The 19,403-nt window shown below is 37.8% G+C and overlaps 3 protein-coding genes across 5 annotated transcripts; all 3 read right to left on the bottom strand.

Annotated features, from left to right (window-relative positions):
• Positions 1 to 407: 407 nt before the first annotated feature.
• On the bottom strand, positions 408 to 3,699 carry LOC126789688 (ABC transporter G family member 1-like). Its single transcript, XM_050515831.1, has 8 exons — positions 3,168 to 3,699; positions 2,802 to 2,881; positions 2,220 to 2,684; positions 2,037 to 2,123; positions 1,786 to 1,911; positions 1,474 to 1,665; positions 1,290 to 1,376; positions 408 to 1,199 (listed from the first exon to the last, which is right to left on the bottom strand). Exons 1-8 carry the CDS (start codon positions 3,652 to 3,654, stop codon positions 537 to 539), a joined length of 2,187 nt encoding a protein of 728 aa, XP_050371788.1. The 5' UTR covers positions 3,655 to 3,699; the 3' UTR covers positions 408 to 536.
• A 1,852-nt stretch (positions 3,700 to 5,551) lies between these two features.
• On the bottom strand, positions 5,552 to 8,973 carry LOC126789704 (ABC transporter G family member 1-like). Its single transcript, XM_050515832.1, has 8 exons — positions 8,452 to 8,973; positions 8,115 to 8,194; positions 7,551 to 8,015; positions 7,367 to 7,453; positions 7,119 to 7,244; positions 6,807 to 6,998; positions 6,623 to 6,709; positions 5,552 to 6,531 (listed from the first exon to the last, which is right to left on the bottom strand). The coding sequence occupies exons 1-8, from the start codon at positions 8,921 to 8,923 to the stop codon at positions 5,869 to 5,871; spliced, it is 2,172 nt and encodes a 723-aa protein (XP_050371789.1). The 5' UTR covers positions 8,924 to 8,973; the 3' UTR covers positions 5,552 to 5,868.
• Positions 8,974 to 16,113: 7,140 nt separating this feature from the next.
• Positions 16,114 to 18,692, bottom strand: LOC126789826 (homeobox-leucine zipper protein ATHB-8-like). Of its 3 annotated transcripts, XM_050515886.1 has the most exons (8): positions 18,314 to 18,692; positions 18,160 to 18,231; positions 17,911 to 18,066; positions 17,697 to 17,778; positions 17,471 to 17,560; positions 17,013 to 17,097; positions 16,377 to 16,438; positions 16,114 to 16,246 (listed from the first exon to the last, which is right to left on the bottom strand). In XM_050515886.1, exons 3-8 carry the CDS (start codon positions 18,004 to 18,006, stop codon positions 16,221 to 16,223), a joined length of 441 nt encoding a protein of 146 aa, XP_050371843.1. In that variant the 5' UTR covers positions 18,007 to 18,066; positions 18,160 to 18,231; positions 18,314 to 18,692; the 3' UTR covers positions 16,114 to 16,220. The 3 variants fall into 3 exon arrangements, 2 of the variants coding, with proteins under 2 accessions (XP_050371843.1, XP_050371852.1); XR_007671631.1 differs by lacking the exon at positions 17,013 to 17,097; XM_050515895.1 differs by lacking the exons at positions 16,114 to 16,246; positions 16,377 to 16,438 and adding an exon at positions 16,447 to 16,952.
• Positions 18,693 to 19,403: the final 711 nt, after the last annotated feature.

Raw genomic sequence — 19,403 nt, 5'->3', positions numbered from 1 at the left:
TTTGAGCTTTCAAAATTGAGATTTACACGAACGGTTCACGTTTAACAGTTTAATTCATTCATTTATTTAATCTAATTTCAATACCTTAGCAATGTCCGAATTAGGTGAAATTTTGTAGAGATGATCTTAAATAACATACCAAAAATATTAAATCGCTTATGGTGAAAAAATTTGACCGAAAAGTATATCAAAATTGGAACTTCACTTTGAAATTCCAAAGTTAAGCTTCACTCTAAATATGAACTGTATATAGTCTCTATCTGTTTTATATATATAATTGATATACATATATAGTTGAGTATCATTTCATTGAGAATTCAAAAAATAGAACCTAAAACCTAAAACATCAAGGAGCCCAAACATCTATCAAATCAAAAATTTAACAGCAAATATTAATTATAACCCATAATTATTTATTTTTCATCCAACTCATCTCAATATTTCAAGCCCTCAATTTTTACTTATTAGATACTACGTACACATAAGTACATAGTACGTACAGCTATTAATTGCATGTTTTGTAAGCACACTGAGGACTAGGATGCGTCCTTAATAGTGATCGGTTTGGAGAGCTTGCTAACACCAATCACACGAGCTTTGATCATTGGCACAGCCTTTTCATTTAGCTTGATGATTCCCAAGAACATAAGCCTGTAAACAATTACCATTCCAAACAAAATGGCAAGATCAACCCATTTGGAATAACCCATCTCCACTTGCCAAGTATCTTTCAATATTTCAACACCAGTAATGGTGGGAGGCCCTCCGGCTTGGTTGTTGGGGAATGTGAGTCCTTCAAACTCATTTTTGAAGAAACCTTGATTTGCATACTTGTGGAATGCAATGTAGTACATGGGGTATCTCCAGAAGGGCTTCGGAAGATCATTTGGTAATCGGAAGAAACCTCCATTCAACATCATTACTCCTTGAATCCCAGCACCTGTGATGATCCCCATGAGGAAATCGGGCACAATGCTCGCCACAATCATCATTAGGCTCTCAACCATCATCATGCACACGAAGAGCACCGATGCAAAATAGGCGAAGTGCTCAAAGCTCTTCTGAAGGCCGACAAGGAAATAGGCTAATGCTCCAGGAATTAAAGATATCATTACCAAGTAGGGAATGGAAGAAAATGTGTTCCCAACCACATATGCAGCAACACCATAGTGCCCGTTTAATCTTTCTCTCCCGAATATCTGGTTTGTGACAGAGTAAAGGGGGTCAAAATCATGAACCAAATAATATATATGCATACAGTGAATAATATATATTGCTTGAATACCAACCTTCATGTCTTCAACAAAAGATGGGAATCCACCAATTGCCATGAATGTTAAAAATGCTGCTATGAACATGAGCATGGATCCTCTAGCCTGAAGAAAAGGCATTCATTTTATAGTTACTGTATTATATTGGGCACTGTAATACAACATTTGCAAACAAATCTCAATGATAGTTCCACCGACTTACCTGTATCGACCCAAAGCTGAAGCCGATGTCATAGAAAATAGTCCCTACACATAAGCACAAGGCGATGTAAATTGCAAGGCGAAGCCAGTAGTAGCCTAGATCTCGATACATGTTGACAAATGATCTCCTTATCAAAACGGAGCATTGAGTTATGAAGTTGGCCTGGATTCCCTTCTCTAGAGCTCCACCATTCTACATTATTTCAAAAACAATAATGTAATTGTTAGCGTTTTTTGTTTTCTTTTGTGTATACTTATAATGTTGAAAATTGGATATGGATCATTTTAATCAAGAGTAAGATTATTGAATAACCTGTATGCAGATCTCAGCTACCCTGTGCTGAACTTCCTCAAAAGTATTTGAAGACTTGTATGATCTTATGAGAGTATTGATTGCTTCCTCAGTGCTTATGCTGCCATCATGTCCTTGTTCAACGTCCTAATTGCAGTAATTAATCAAGTTACTTTTTCGATAGTGTCTATTATATATCAAGCAATATTTTCTACCGACAACCTCGAAGGTGATCTTCATATAGATAGGACGGTATATACAAATGAACTTACAATATCAAAGTCCTTGTTAATTGTTCTAAGATAATGATCAGACGGGTTTCTCAGAGATGGACATGGGAAGCCATTTGAAGCAAAGAACTGCACCAAAGAGGTTATTAAAAACATATCAGCTGTATGCTAATCAAAGTAAGAATGATATATGTGTTCTCTACAAGGAAGGGTAGGTAATTATACCTGTTCTGCCTCTGAAGCACGTCCAAAATAGACTGTTCTACCAGATGATAGAAGGCAGAGGTTTTGGAAAAGCTCAAAAACTTCACTGCTAGGTTGATGAATTGATGCAATAACTGTCCTTCCATCGCGGTGAGCCAGCTTAACAATGCGGTTCATGACATGGTACGATGCTGCACTGTCTAGTCCACTAGTAGGCTCATCAAGGAACAGAAGCTTGGGACGAGTCAAGATTTCAATACAGATGCTAACTCTTCTTTTTTGTCCACCACTAAGACCCTTTCTGCTCCACCCTCCTATTCTCGTATCCATGGAGTCTTGCAGACCCATCTCCCTTATTGTCGTCTCTGCTCTTTCCTTTTTCTCTGCTTTCGACATGGAGTTCGGCAGTTGGAGTTGCGCCGAGTAGTACACAACTTCCCTCACTGTTAAGGTTGTCATAAGTGTATCATCTTGTGTTACATAAGCCTATACCAATTAGAAGAACAATTGAATTTAAGATGACGAGATTATATGAGTTATAAGAAATGTTTATTAATGCATAACTTTGAAATGAATTAATTTGTTGGAATATTGTTTACTGACCGAGGTTCCGAAGGCAAGTGGTTCTCTGCGTCCGTTGATTAGGATATCCCCTCTCTGTTTCGTGCTTGAATTTAGTCTTCCTGCATACATTTCAAGTTTTGGCGAGCAAATTAAGGTAAATGCATGAAGTCTCTAAATCAGGGTAAGAGATTTCGGTAAATATTAGCAACTGAATTTGAATTTGATTTTTTCTTTGTCCAGATATATAACACATGTTATTTCCAATATCTTTCAGATCGAAAGAGCATGGGTTCCCTAAAAAAAATACTATAATATTTCTTTGAATAAAAAGAGTATGAGCCATTAATTTTGAACTGGTTCAATCCAAAAATATTGAAAAACGAACAAGAGATTTGAATTATTTACCTGCCAAAGCGTCCAAAAGGGTAGACTTGCCACAGCCAGAAGGACCCATGATAGCCAATACCTCACCAGGTTGAGCAAACCCAGTAAGCCCCTGCAAAATCATTCTCTGCCCGCTTCTCCCATTAGCTACTCCGACCCACAAGTCCTCCCATACCAAAGAAACACTACCGGCACCACCAGGGCTGGTTTTGAAATGAGCACTTCCGGCAGCACCAAGGCTTGGGCTGCTTTTAAAATGAGCAGTTTCAATTTCAAGTGACCTTTCAACCGCAGAAGCAGCAGCAAGAGCAGTGCCTTTGGATCCAGTGCTAAATGGGAAAATTCTTTCCAAGCTAGAACATGATAAGGATGTGCCGCCTGCAGAATCATGACGATTATGATTCGCAGTTGCCTCATCCCTAGGGTCTTTCACAGGTGTTAATAGTGATCTTGAGGGGCTTGGGCTTGGTACCCATCTGGGGAAACTTGCTGGAGAAGAAGACTCCATGGAAAAGGCTTTCTCTGTCTCTTGGTGTAGGGAAAGAGTTGCAAAGTCTTACTCACTCTCGAACCTGATCTAGCTTATATACATCTGTTGGATATTATTGATTACACTAGTTGCAAAGCCGATCATTAATTATGACCATAGTACTAATTTGGATATTATTGATCACATCAGTCATGTTCATGTATCTGTGCTGTTCTACGGTTCTACTCACCAACCAGTATTAAATGAAGAGTTTACTGAAACCTAATTTTGAACTGACTTAGGTCATAAGTTTGGGAGAGAAGTCTGCAAGAGACCTAAACAATTGATCGAACAGAAGAGACGGTGCGTGTTAGTTAATTAAAAGTTAAGAGATTTGAAATTTGTTGATCACTTGTTTGTGCAGGATTTCATGCCGCTTAATCCGTAACCGTAAGTTTGATGTGTTGTTGTTTAAAACTTATGAGCTCAGCCGCCGCAGCTGTACGGGTTCATGGCTGCTCTGAGTACCTGGTCTAGCATATAACTAGCAAGTTGGATATTACTTTATGATGATAAGTTGCCTACTTGGTTGGAGGTTTCCAGTATTAAAGACATTCCAGAAGCCTCTGAACCTGCCTTAGCTTACTTAAAATTTCACGTTCTTGCCATGACAGACTTAAGAGCTGAGCCACCGCAGCCTGTTCATGGCGGCTTTATATAAAAAATGGTTGTACGACTATGGAATTCAATTAATTTTATTTTAATGATCCCCCTGATAATTCAAATCGATCAAGTCGTTAATTATAGGTAAGGTTACTCCGCGCTTTCATCTGTATCAGTACGTTTTATAAGTGAAGCTGTTATAAGATTATTAATTAAGATATAATGATAACTTCTAATTAGCTGTTATAAGATTATTAAGATATATTATAATCTCTTATAATGCAGGTGTTGATTAGTGTTTGTTATCATAGGGGCCGTTTATCGCTCAGAACTGCGCTGTACAGTGTACACTTTCACGTTTTCTAAGACTTTCCTAGACTTAAGTTGGCTGCCGTATGCTGCACCAAGTTTTGATCGAGCCATGTTCGGTTCAACATGGGATTAGGGAGTAGGATTATTAATTGTAATGTATAGTGATGTTTCGTGTTAATTTGGCGTATGCATTGCAGAAGACTAGGTCACTTAATTGGTTTCTTTTTCTTTCAATCTTTCTGATCAAGGAGCAGCCTCTACTCAAATCCATATATATCAATTAAGGCATTCATAATGCCACTATATAGTACAAACAATTGAAAATTTCTGTACATAATAAACAGAAAATATTCTCGAAATCACAAGCTATGGCTTGCATGTAGATATTGGTTTTTTCACAATCTCGAACAAAAATACTTAGTAAAGACTTCTATATATTACAATATCTGAACGAGTAAACAATATGTGAAAAATGGATGTAACATATATAAGCGCTAAAATTTGGAATTTCATCATATTATTGATGGTTGCATTGTTAATTAGTGATCGAGTGGCCAGATTAATTACATCTCCAGGTTTCATCATATAGATGCTAGATTAATCCAAGACGATACATAACCATATGTGGTTGAGTTTATAGTTTTGTACGTATGTAATCCTAGTTTAAGGATTCAGGTGTGCAAATGGCTTATCATGGCTTCAAGTGTTCAAGAGCACAACACACATAACAGGATGACACAATACATGATTTTATACGTACAACACAAGTGTCTAAGGCATTACATTATTAATTTATTATTTATCATACCACACAGGATTATCAAGAGCGCAACATATATAGTTACATAGATAACAGGGTGACATGGCACACATGTAAGGCATATGCACCATGTAGCAGCTGGTAGAGTAGACCGATCAGTGCACAGCACAATACATGATTCTATAGGTACAACACAATAAGTATCGATCTAAGACATTACATTGTTATTTATCATACGACACATGTGACAAGAAATTACATAATGAGCTTTCATTTCATTCTGCTGCCTTCCATAGTGCAACATAAAACACATTCAGAAGCCCAAATCATTTATTCATCATACCACACCATTCCACTACAATAGATATATAATCTTTCGTCCAAGTCACTTCAAGATTCAACCATAGTTGAGTACTTGAACGTTGTATACATGGCCTTATATAACTTCGATATATACTACGTACACTCGATCCTCTTCATTTGAACAAAACTGAACAACATATTGCTTAATTACACGCCTAGGATGCATCCTTAATAGTGATCGGTTGAGAGAGCTTGCTAACACCAATCAGACGAGCTTTGATCATTGGCACAACCTTTTCATTTAGCTTGATGATTCCCAAGAACATAAGCCTGTAAACAATTACCATTCCAAACAAAATGGCAAGATCAACCCATTTGGAATAACCCATCTCCACTTGCCAAGTATCTTTCAATATTTCAACACCAGTAATAGTGGGAGGCCCTCCTGCTTGGTTGTTGGGGAATGTGAGTCCTTCAAACTCATTTTTGAAGAAACCTTGATTTGCATACTTGTGGAATGCAATGTAGTACATGGGGTATCTCCAGAAGGGCTTCGGAAGATCATTTGGTAATCGGAAGAAACCTCCATTCAACATCATTACTCCTTGAATCCCAGCACCTGTGATGATCCCCATGAGGAAATCGGGCACAATGCTCGCCACAATCATCATTAGGCTCTCAACCATCATCATGCACACGAAGAGCACCGATGCAAAATAGGCGAAGTGCTCAAAGCTCTTCTGAAGGCCGACAAGGAAATAGGCTAATGCTCCAGGAATTAAAGATATCATTACCAAGTAGGGAATGGAAGAAAATGTGTTCCCAACCACATATGCAGCAACACCATAGTGCCCGTTTAATCTTTCTCTCCCGAATATCTGGTTTGTGACAGAGTAAAAGGGGTCAAAAATCATGAACCAAATAATATATATGCATACAGTGAATAATATATATTGCTTGAATACCAACCTTCATGTCTTCAACAAAAGATGGGAATCCACCAATTGCCATGAATGTTAAAAATGCTGCTATGAACATGAGCATGGATCCTCTAGCCTGAAGAAAAGGCATTCATTTTATAGTTACTGTATTATATTGGGCACTGTAATACAACATTTGCAAACAAATCTCAATGATAGTTCCACCGACTTACCTGTATCGACCCAAAGCTGAAGCCGATGTCATAGAAAATAGTCCCTACACATAAGCACAAGGCGATGTAAATTGCAAGGCGAAGCCAGTAGTAGCCTAGATCTCGATACATGTTGACAAATGATCTCCTTATCAAAACGGAGCATTGAGTTATGAAGTTGGCCTGGCTTCCCTTCTCTAGAACTCCACCATTCTACATTATTTCAAAAACAATAATGTAATTGTTAGCGTTTTTTGTTTTCTTTTGTGTATACTTATAATGTTGAAAATTGGATATGGATCATTTTAATCAAGAGTAATATTATTGAATAACCTGTATGCAGATCTCAGCTACCCTGTGCTGAACTTCCTCAAAAGTATTTGAAGACTTGTATGATCTTATGAGAGTATTGATTGCTTCCTCAGTGCTTATGCTGCCATCATGTCCTTGTTCAACGTCCTAATTGCAGTAATTAATCAAGTTACTTTTCGATAGTGGATGATATATCAAGCAATATTTTCTACCGACAACCTCGAAGGTGATCTTCATATAGATAGGACGGTATATACAAATGAACTTACAATATCGAAGTCCTTGTTAATTGTTCTAAGATAATGATCAGACGGGTTTCTCAGAGATGGACATGGGAAGCCATTTGAAGCAAAGAACTGCACCAAAGAGGTTATAAAAAAAATATAAGCTGTATGCTAATCAAAGTAAGAATGATATATATGTTCTCTACAAGGAAGGCTAGGTAAATTATACCTGTTCTGCCTTCGAAGCACGTCCAAAATAGACTGTTCTACCAGATGATAGAAGGCAGAGGTTTTGGAAAAGCTCAAAGACTTCACTGCTAGGTTGATGAATTGAAGCAATAACTGTTCGTCCATCGCGGTGAGCCAGCTTAACTATGCGGTTCATGACATGGTAAGATGCTGCACTGTCTAGACCACTAGTAGGCTCATCAAGGAAGAGAAGCTTGGGACGAGTCAAGATTTCAATACAGATGCTAACTCTTCTTTTTTGTCCACCACTAAGACCTCTTCTGCTCCAACCTCCTATTCTCGTGTCCATGGAGTCTTGCAGACCCATCTCCCTTATTGTCGTCTCTGCTCTTTCCTTCTTCTCTTCTTTCGACATGGAGTTGGGCAGTTGGAGCTGCGCCGAGTAATACACAACTTCCCTTACTGTTAAGGTTGTCATAAGTGTGTCGTCTTGTGTCACATAAGCCTATACGTACCAATGAGAGGATATGTGTTATGAGAAATGTTTATTATTGTATAACTTTAAAATGACATATTTATTAGTTGGGATATTGTTTCAACTTACCGAGGTTCCGAAGGCAAGTGGTTCTCTGCGTCCGTTGATTAGGATATCCCCTCTCTGTTTCGTGCTTGAACTTAGCCTTCCTGCATATATTATTGTTTCAACTTTTAGCGAGAAAATTATTAAATTAAGGTAAATGCATGAAGGATTTAAATCACCGAGATTTTGGTATATATTGTGTCGAACTGTTAATTTATTGATGTAAAAGTAAGTACATCGCAATGACGCAATAAAACCCACCATGCATCCCATGCATGGCCAGGCTCGTCAAATTTGAGCCATTAATTTTGAACTCGTTCAATCCGAAAAATAGAAAAATGAAAGGGATTAGAATTATTACCAGCCAAAGCATCCAAAAGGGTAGACTTGCCACAGCCAGAAGGACCCATGATAGCCAAGACCTCACCAGGTTGAGCAAACCCAGTAAGCCCCTGCAAAATCATTCTCTGCCCGCTTCTCCCGTTAGTTACTCCGACCCACAAGTCCTCCCATACCAAAGAAACACTACCGGCACCACCAGGGCTGGTTTTGAAATGAGCACTTCCGGCAGCACCAAGGCTAGGGCTGCTTTTTAAATGAGCAGTTTCAATTTCAAGTGACCTTTCAACCGCAGAAGCACTAGCAAGAGTAGGGTTTTTGAATCCATCATTAAATGGGAAAATCCTATCCAAGCTAGAAGATGATAAGTCTGCAGAATCATGATGATTATGATTCGCATTTGTCTTCACATCGGGGTCTTCTGCAGTCGGTAGTTGTGATCTTGAGGGGCTTGGAACCCATCTGGGAAAATTAGTTGGAGAAGAAGACTCCATGAAAACGGCCCTCTCTGTTTTTTGGGTGAACCGGTGAATGCTAGTGAAGTAGATGCAATGTAGTGAGTGTACGTGTTGCTCTGATCAACAACCTGGTCTTTATATACTGGATATATATTGTGAACAAGACGTATACTAGTTGGGTTGGTGTGGAAAGTATCACCAACTTGTAATGCACTAATGCTTATTAATTGAAGAGTCTTCAGATTCTTCTTAACTAGGCCTAGGTCACAAGTCTTCCGAGAGACCAACACGTACATTTGAACTTTGAAGTATTGAACAAGTAAGAAGAAACGGTGTTAGGCGCTTGATGCCAGATTCACCGAATCTGTAAATTGAAGTTATTTTCCAACATGCGCAATTATATATATAGAGGACCCATTCCACTTCTTTTTTTTTGTTTAAAAAAAAGATAGGTCACTTGACCAACTTCTCGATTATATTTTTATATCTCCACCGTTCAACTTCTAGAGTCTAATGTATAGATCACCTTTGTAAATTTCAGCCAAAATGGAGGTGTTTAAGGCATTCAAAATTGAAATTTAAACTTATAAATATGAACGATTCCGGTTAGACAGATTTTGTACATCTATTGTTTTCACCAAGTTTGATACCTTAACGATCACTATTTTGGCTGAAATTTTACAGATGTGATCTACACATTAGACTCTTAAAGTTAAAAGGTGGAGATGTGAAAATATAATTAAAAAGTTAGTGAATGAGCTATCCCTTTAAAATACCAAAAAAATGATCATTTAGTGAAATGACCGGTCAACTAGTCCCTTTACTGTTTCTTTTCTTTCCCTTAATAGACTTCCTATTTCTGGCCCTTTGTAAAGCTGGATCAAACAATAAATAAAGGGTGAAGATGTTGATGCACGTGGGGTGGTGATGTGAATGTGTGGTGAATGTTGCTGATGTATGTCATACAGCTGTGCATCATAGAATTTTATGTTTTCTAATAGTAAGTCTTCGTGTGCCTCAATTATCTATTGTGGCTTCTTCTATTATGTCTTTGCTTGAATAATGATTATTACGCGTTTCCTTCTTTCTTCACACCAATCCAATCCGGCAACTATCCATTATTCCATGATTACACTCCAACTTAAATTTCTCGTTGATATGTATTGCCCGATGGGCTTCTTCCTCACTTTGTAAGGTTAAATTGCTTCGTATCGAAGCGACCATTTGGAAAAGCAATAGCAAATGTGTCAAAACGAAAATCAAACTCAACCATAGCAAACAGTTAGCTAAGCAAGAGCTAGCAAATTATATTTTAATTCAACAACTTATGAAGCAAGGAGGCTTGCATGAGTACCCCAGGGACCGTTGGCAGTGTAATTATCACCCTCTAGTTGCAAATGCCAGTCTAATATATTGTCCTAATAATAAGGAAGTCTCTTCCAATTGGACGGGAACGACAAAAATGCCTCGCGGAATGTACCATGACGGACAAATTGTGGGAGATAACGGCTGGTTAGAGATCCAAACGACGTTGATCAGTTGAACACTTCCTGCGGAGGATTTCATGCCGGTCTCTTGCTGCCAACGCAGTAGGTTTGACATTATTTTCTTCAACATATATTTATGAGCTCAGCCACCGCAGGCAACCGTGTTCATGGTGGCTGTGTGCATCTGGTCTAGCTTTCCAAATTGGATAATAAAAGAATTTATGATCGATCATCTAGCTGCCTACATAATTGAAGGTTCAGCCAGTACTAGAGGCATTTCTTAATTAAGCTTATTAAGTCTTTTCATGCCGGCTTCTTAATTATAATGGTTGTTCATCAGAAGAGTGTCATTCGTTCTAATGATTCCCCCTAATCAATCTAATCCAATACTGTTAATAACTTGTGTGCGAAGCTATTATAAAATAGGATGCTAACTTCTACTTGATGTTGGCAAGTCTCAGCTAGCTAGCTACAATAGTATAAACATCTCTTATAAGTTAGCCGGAACTTGAGAAACGTGTGTTATTATAAGGGTCTTTTGTCGCTCAGGACTGCAATACACGGTATACAACTATACACCATGTGGTTTCCTGACTTGCCTCAAACTGACTTGACTTTTAGTATTGATAACATTCATGGATTTATTGAAATTGAAAAGCAAACGAAGAAGAACGAAGGAAACGTAGAGAGAATTATGGACTACATTGTGAACATTCTGATAATAAAGTGTAGGTTTAGGACAACTCCAACGGTGGAGTGATAACTCATATTTGGTCCTATTATAGGACATTTGATCTCCAACAAGCCGAAAAAAAAATTAGTCTTATAGAGAGAGGATCGAGAGTGGATGCAAGTGTGGATGTCCCGATTCCGGAAACGGCGAGGCGCAGCGGAGGGGCACAGCTGGACTCACCACAGTGGGGCGATCCCATCTGTGTCCGACGGAGCTCTATCGGCAGCCGGAATCGCAAAGTCGCTGGAATAAACTCATAAATTGATTTTTATATATTCCAGCCGCCGTAGGTCTCCGATTGAGCTACAGCCGGCACAGGCAAGATCGTTGGAAAATGGGTAGTGCGCCTATGCCGGTCCGCTGCACCGTTGCAGCCTGCCGTCACCGAAATCGGATCGTCCGCACTTTAAGGGCGGGTTACGGACGTCTGCTCTATAATCTGCCTTTGGTCTTATAATTATAAGTCTCGGACCTATTTGTAGTTCTATTCTTAAGCAAAAACCAAGACCAAGACTTACACAATATAATGGACCCACATCAGTGGAGTTGGGCTAGAGAGATGAAAGTTTACGTTTTGGTAATTTTATAGTTACATTCATACTATATTTTAATCAAGAATAATGTATATAGCTCTTCCAAATAAGTACCTATTGTTGGAGATGAGTATCATATGATTCATGAATAGTGAATTAAGAGGGTGTTAAAATGAGAATAGCTCCTCCAAATAAAACTTATGGTTAAAGTTGCCCTTATAAAAGTACATATAGAACTGAAATAATGAAATTACATGATGACCCTTCTCTAATATACTCTGCAATCCTAACAAGTAGGCCGCCTCAGGCTGCTCCAAGTTTTGAGCCACGTTTGGTGCTGCATGGATTAGGGGGGAACATGGTTGTATATAATAGTGATATCGATGTTTCGTGTTTGGGACGAGTGGCGGATGTAGAATTAAATATGAGAGGGGGCGAAATTTTTTGATTTCACAATGAAAATCTGTAACATTTAGATTTTGTTGAATATACGTGCGCCAATAATGTTTAGTATATAAACTCATGCATTTTGAGTAGAAGAATGTTCGTATGGGGAATATATTAGTGGAGTGGGGTCATTATTATGACAAAAGGTTTGAAGACAATGTCATATATCAAGGCTGAGAACAAGTTTATGCAGCAGGTTTGAAAAAATTCAGTGGAGGCAGCTGCCCTCCCTAGCCCCCCTCTGGGTCCGCCGATGTTTGGGACAACTAGGCTTCTCTTATTATACTTCATCAACTTAATGTTGTGTCATAGTGTCAAACTATCAACAAATCAATTATGTTCACATAGCCAGTTGAATTCATGCTTAACTACTATTTGATGTAAATTTAAGGGTGAGAAAAAAAATTTTAAAATTGAATTATTTTGTTTTCAATCATTTGATTTACATCCAATAGTGATTAAACATGAATTCTACGATAAGTAGCTGACCGTGTGAACGAGACTGATCAACAAATGCATAATGACCCTTTTGAAACAGGTTATGTTCACTATCTTGAACAAAATCTAGTGAAGACTTGAGGGACATTAAAACCGAAAATCTGAAACAGTTAAGCATGAATATCGAACCGAGCTGATGGATGTATCCCAGGCGTTAATTTATCTCAACTTCATTGGTGAAATACGAGATCAATTACATCTCATCTTACTAGGTAGATTAGTTCGAGGCCATATATCTGAACAAATTGGTGCAATGGTGCAGAAAGCAATTAATACTGCAAAGCTTCCATATTGGATGAAGACTATGCCTATTGACTATTGAGTGCATCAAGACCCTAATCCAAAAGGATTGTGAGTCAAGTCTATTAGATACAGAGGAGAGAGCATTATGGTTATTAACTGGCACGTTACATATGAGTTTGACCCATACCATTTTCCACCACTACTTGACCACTAGGGGTTGTCTATGGTACTCGAACGTACATCACATCCTCAATTTACAACGAATTATAATAAATTTTCAATTCAACTACACCAAAATGTACAACACTAACAACAAAATTACTACATTCATTTTATACATATACTGTACGTGTAGAACTAAGTTACCACTTTAAGGACAATTTTGTATAAACTTGTAAACATGTCATAAGTAAAGGGTGCTGAAATTTACACACCTTTTTTTTACAAACTACACACCCTTTGTATTTTTAAATTATTCTCTTAACCTTTCTTTCACTTCTCTTCCGAAAGTACCCTCTCTCCCTTTCCTTTTCTCTTACTCGGTTCTTCCTCTCTGCTCTTTCTCCCTCTATAGTTCCTCTCTGCAACCAAATTTCAGTACAACGGTACAACGATACCACTCATACTTTAAGATTTAAATTCGATAATTCAAATTCCTTACAATTCAACTTCCTCATTTCAAACGTCATGCTCTTCTCAATCAGTTGACAAATACCCAAACACAAGTACGAGTCAAGACGTCAAGAGCACATCCCTTACTGCTCACAACTTTCCCTAGTGCCAAAACCAAACCCCTCTAGGACTCCACCATCACAACCCAAAACCCACAAACTAATAATAAGTCATTCCCCCACAAAAAAGGCAACGGCTGGAATGCACCGTTACCTGAAGGAGTCTTTTTTTGTCGTATTACGTGGCACGCTGTGATTGGTTGGGACCAAAAAATTTCGCCCCACGTGGGGTGCCTCGTCCTCAAACCTTGAATGGTTGTTTTCTGTCGGCGCAGCATGTGCGAGCCGACTGGAGGGGGTTAATAACTGGGATCGAGGACAGTAAGACGAGGGGCGAGGTGTGGGGGAGAAGATTTGGCTGTGGATTTAAATCGTTTTAAGAGTAAAGTGTAAACCTAGTCCTAGGGATAGTTTCATATGTGGAATTGCGGAAGCCATGAATTACAATTGTGGGAGACTAGTGAGTAGGTGGCTCCACCGTCCCTGTTACCAGAACCTCCTCACTTGTTACTTTTGCAAAATCCGCCAGTGTGTCGGGATCTCTTTCTTCAATTTGTCTCGACTCCACTGTGATCGGGGTCTCTATGTAAAGGTTAGTAGTAAACCAATTGCTTTGATTGTTTGGTGTAGGCAAATACGAATTCGTTTACATTGAAGATCGTTATCCTCTGAGATGTGTTATAGTAATTGCATTCATGTAATGCTCTCCTCGACAATGGTATTGGTGCATTAGGTTGTTATGGGCTACGAGATTTGTATTGATAATCGACAATGTTGTTGTCCCTGTGGCTTCTGGTTTTAGCCTTGAAGATGAATAGATGATCACAAATAACTAAACAGATCAATAAGGGGATTTTTTTTACAGGTGAATTTCTCGGTTTTCTTTTAGCATTCAACTTTTAGCCTTTAGGCATCTGCATCTGAATTTGCTTCTGTCGTTTTAGGTTGATAATGACCCCTGCATATTACTTCCTGCAAACCTGCTGGTTTACCATATCAGACTTTTAACAAGTGTAATGCTTGCATCTGCTTTTTGGTGTTTGAAATATACAATGGAATTAAAACTAGTAGTCACAATGTAAAATCAAACTAGAACTTCCACATTTATCAACTCCATTCGACTATCAACAGTTGTTGTTCTATGTTGAAGTTGATAGCAAATTTTATAATCAATTGCATATCTCTGAAACAAAGCCAAGTATTGAAGCTTTGTTTTACTCATCACCTTAATGTACATCATTAAATCTGTTACTTGCAATATATCATCAAACCTAATTTACATGTTAATTATGATTATTGTTCTCTAAATGTCTTAACCATTCATTGGTACTATGTGCATATGCAGTTTATAGTTGATGACAGGGTTAAGTGAGCAATATTGAATTAATACAGGGGGTGACAATATATAAAATATCAAGCCAGTAATCAAACAATTTCTTTACATCAGTTTCTTCCAATCTCCTTCACATAGTTTGTCAGGTATATCATGTTTGTAATTGTGCTTCATGGATTTATGATGTTATCAAAACTAACATGTTAAATATCACGCGTGGATTTCAGTGACCAATTCTATTTGCCATGGTTGAATACTTATTCCCATATACAAAGTTAACTTGATAAAAATATATGTATTCATATTTTTCATTGACATTATCTTATTTGTATATGCAGATTTCGAAATGGAAGAAGCATAAACCAGATCATTGGACATAATGCCAGTTTCTTGGTATTACAGGTCTAGCTCTCCACTTGTTCATGGTTTCCCAAGTGAGTTATAGGTGAACAGTTTCTTCTCAAAAAGAGTAATATGTGAACAATTTTGCTAGTTTTTTGTCCTAGTGTTTAACTCTCATTTGTGAGGGGAAAGTTTGATACACATGTTTCTCTTATTGTTGGGTCCATGAGATTTCAATTTCATCTTATTGATACAATACTGTAAGCTTTTAGTTTTGAAAGTAATAAAAAAATTCATTGTCAGTGCGTCAAAAATATGGCTTGCAAATTAGATATTTTCAAAATACCTGCTAGAGTAAGGTGCTTGCTAGGTGCAGGCACTACAGTAATGGTATTTATTTTTGCATGATGGCATTTATTTATGTATGCAAGGTTTTGAATTGCAGTTTTTGATGAATTCTGGTACCCTAGTTTTGATTGGAATACTGCAATTTGTATTAAATCATGAAATGTAAATAATAATGATGTTGAATCTGTTAGTGTATTGTGTTCTACCTGATTCTCCCTATAACTGATTTCTTTTCATATCATCTGTCACTTTAATTTTATCTTTGAAATTTCAATTTCTAGTTGACACCCTCTATTTCATTGTGGCTTAACGAAATTGTACTTTATCCATGTTAATTTCTATTCAAGTAATAAGTTTCTACAACCATATCAGTTCATAGTTAGCCAAAGTATAAAAAATCAAACTTAGTTAGTAGTCCATTTACATCTATGCATATCCAAAAATTTACACTGTACAATGCTCCTGATGTAGGCAACGGCTGTAATGACTAAGTTAAAATGTCAAGATCAAAGAAACTGAGACTTGTGCATATCAACAACTTGAGATCGGGTGCTATCATTTCTTCAACTGAAAGTGTATATAGAGATCAATAATTACATTGTCGAGAACAACTCTTGGGTCCAAACCGAATCTTTCAGCTATAGGTATAATTCGCTCAGGCCGGCTGCAAGCGCACTTGGTTAAGAAGAAAACATTCTTATATTGGTGATAATTGATGAAGATAATTATTGATCATACTACGTTGCTAAAATGCTATTGAAAACAATAGTTGGTAAGGACAGATAAAAGGATACAAAGTTCCCTCAGTATCAATGTAAGCAACCTTTCCATTCCCTCCATGCATGTGAGTAGGAAGCTGAAAAGTATAATACAAGCAGTCAGTAAGGCTTGATGTATAGAACATGATATTTGAATAAAACTGCAGATTTCAGTAAGGAAATCTGAGGCTTGCTGCTAGATTATTATGCTAAAAAGACCAGATATATATGGGATGCAAATTTTGAAAAAGCAATAATGTCATTCCACTTCACTTGGCAAGGCATTGCAGCAGTCCAAAACCCACAATTACCACTTTTTTGGTTACCATGATTCATATTGGAGCCTATAATTTCTCTTTAAACCAAACTGAGTATTTGTAAGATGACAGAAATTCACAGTCAACATAAACTTAACATTTCAGTACTCAAACGCAAAACTTCTAAAGAAACACCACAACGAAACTTTGCATAATGATGGCATGATTTCCAGAATGTTAAGACAATCCTAACTTGAGGCAAAGACAAAGCTTTGTAGTTAAGCAGAGTGTGAGCAAGCTGTGTCTGGACTTGTATGCATTTTCACAACAATCATTGATCAATCTTCAGAAATTACTGCAGCAAGATTAATAAGTTACTAGTTTAATTACCAGACCAAGGTGGACAAGAACTCACCCATGTAGGTTCAAGACCCACCAGGCCGCACGCACGGTGCAACCGTGAGAAATAGCAACGATTCCAATGGGATCCGGGGACCAGGCTGTTTCAGATCAAAATCAATAATATATGGAATTTGGAATCACAGCCAACTTTTAATTACTTATATTTTTGCAAACATTCATCAATTTTAATTAAAAGAAATAAACTTTTTAATAACCAAGAGTTCACACTTAGCAGAGCACTTTTAAAGCCTGCACCTTTCTTTCCACATAACCAATATTCTCCTTCCTCCATTGAAGAAAAATATTAGAATGATGGGGGGGAGCAAAAAGAAAAGGCAAAGATTGGTATGACCATCAATTAAGATGGTGAGGTTGAATGTTGCTTACAAGGTTAGAACTCTTCTTGAATGTCACATAAGATCGAAAATGAAATATCCAAAGGCAAAAGGAAGAAGAGGAAGGACAAGTTACCTTCATACCAGGCAATTGGACCCACTCCACAACAGTTCCAGTATCCTGTGAAAGAAACTATGCTAAAGTCTCCTCTGCAATGGATAAATTCTAGTACAGAAACACAAAGAACAATCAACAACTAGCCAAGAAACTCATCAAGGTGTTAAAAAAAAGAGAGAGAAAATCACATAGTGAAAGTGACTCTACATATGATGATTAACCCCACCACTACAGAATCACTTACCCCATCCCTTGGTGGATGCTGAATGGTGTTGACCACTTGTCACTACTGATTCACAACTTGTGTCTGTTGTGGCCAGAGTTGTCTGCAACACAAAAAGAGACCCCCAACATGAACCACCGAGATTAATGCGACTAAATATTGCATCTTTAATCAAAATTTCATCTTATCCTTGACAAAACAAAAGGAAATATTTTTCCTGAATTTGCTCACACACATTTTGAGTCTGTTGGAGGAAGTAATTGTTTTCATAGACCAAGTGCGACACCTGTTTCTGCAACCTATCGTTTTCCTCCATCAAAAGCTTGTTCATCGCCGTCAGCTTTTTATGTTCACTGTTTGCAACCTTGAAGCCTCTTTCCTCTGCTTCTCTCTACACCAGTAATTAACCAAACAAAAACATATAAACAACAAAGATCGATCACGAAGTTCTTCACGTTTTCAGATAGCAATTTCGAGCACTAACCACTATCTTCTCGGCAGCCTCACAAATCTTATCAACTTTGGCCCCAGATAAACCTTTGATTCCTGTCAAGTTCTGCCAAACAACAACCACAATCAGAAAATTCAACTCGAAACTTATACCGTGTTGAAAAAACAGAGGCGAATTCGCTATATACCTTCTTTTGTGTGCATCATTAGGCCATTGCAAGTATAGATCCTTGCATCCTGAAGCTTCTTAAAATCTCTGGCGTTGATTCAACAAAACCAGAGAAACTAGCAAATCGGCCGGAAATCTGAAGATCTACTGAGACAGCGGCTCCCGATCCACCGTCAGATGCCCCTCAAATAGAGAGAGAGAGAGAGAGAGAGAGAGAGAGAGGACCTGGGCAGTGGAGCAGATGATAGAGGCGGTGGAGAGACGGCGATGGGGGCAGATAAGACTTGGTTTTGGGTAGTGAATTCGATGGTGGTGGTGGTTTGCAGATATAGTGGCCGGAGAAGGAAGAAGAAAGACAAAGTCGGGGAGGAAGGAGGTGCGCGCAGAGGAAGCACAAAATGAATAGAGAGAGAGAGAGAGAAAGAGAGAGGAGGAAAGAGAAGAATAAAGAGTTTTTTTCACCAACAGTCCCTCAATTCTGGTGTACCTACCAATGTGATACCTCAACTCTTAATCGTACCAATGTGATACTCAGACTCTAGTATTGCTATCATTGAAGTACTTCCGTTAGTTTTTTTAAACTTTTCCGTTATCTTGGTGACGTGGCAGTTACGTGAGGCCCACAAAGAGGGTTAAAAGACAAAATTAACCTCATCTGAGAGGAGCAATGTTTTTCCCGCCCTTTACCTTGAGAAAGACACCCAACAATTCCAATTTTGGCGCCAATTTTCCCTCCATACTCCTTAATTTGTGTCTCTTATCTAAACTAAAGAACTACCGCCAACCAGTCGACCACAATCTGATAAAACCTAGATCAATCTCATTTTCTATTTTTACCCTAGCACTTGTTAAACTAACAGAATAAATATAGAAATTTATATGGAACATCTCATTTCCACAATCTCATAAGAATAAAAACACATAACTTAACGAAATTCAAATACATGTTTAAGTACCATTAGTTGCCACATTTTATGTTGATCTGCCATGATTTTTACTTGTGCTGTCAAATTCATCAATTTTATATTTTTAGCACTTTCATCGCACAAAATCCTAATATGTCTACTAATGTTTAGTAACATGTTTAATGGTTAGAATAATTTCTAAAT

Source organism: Argentina anserina, chromosome 1 (assembly GCF_933775445.1).
Source record: "Argentina anserina chromosome 1, drPotAnse1.1, whole genome shotgun sequence".
NCBI lineage: Eukaryota > Viridiplantae > Streptophyta > Magnoliopsida > Rosales > Rosaceae > Argentina > Argentina anserina.
Note: the sequence above shows the minus strand (reverse complement) of the source record. Positions and strands in the feature narration are given on the sequence as shown.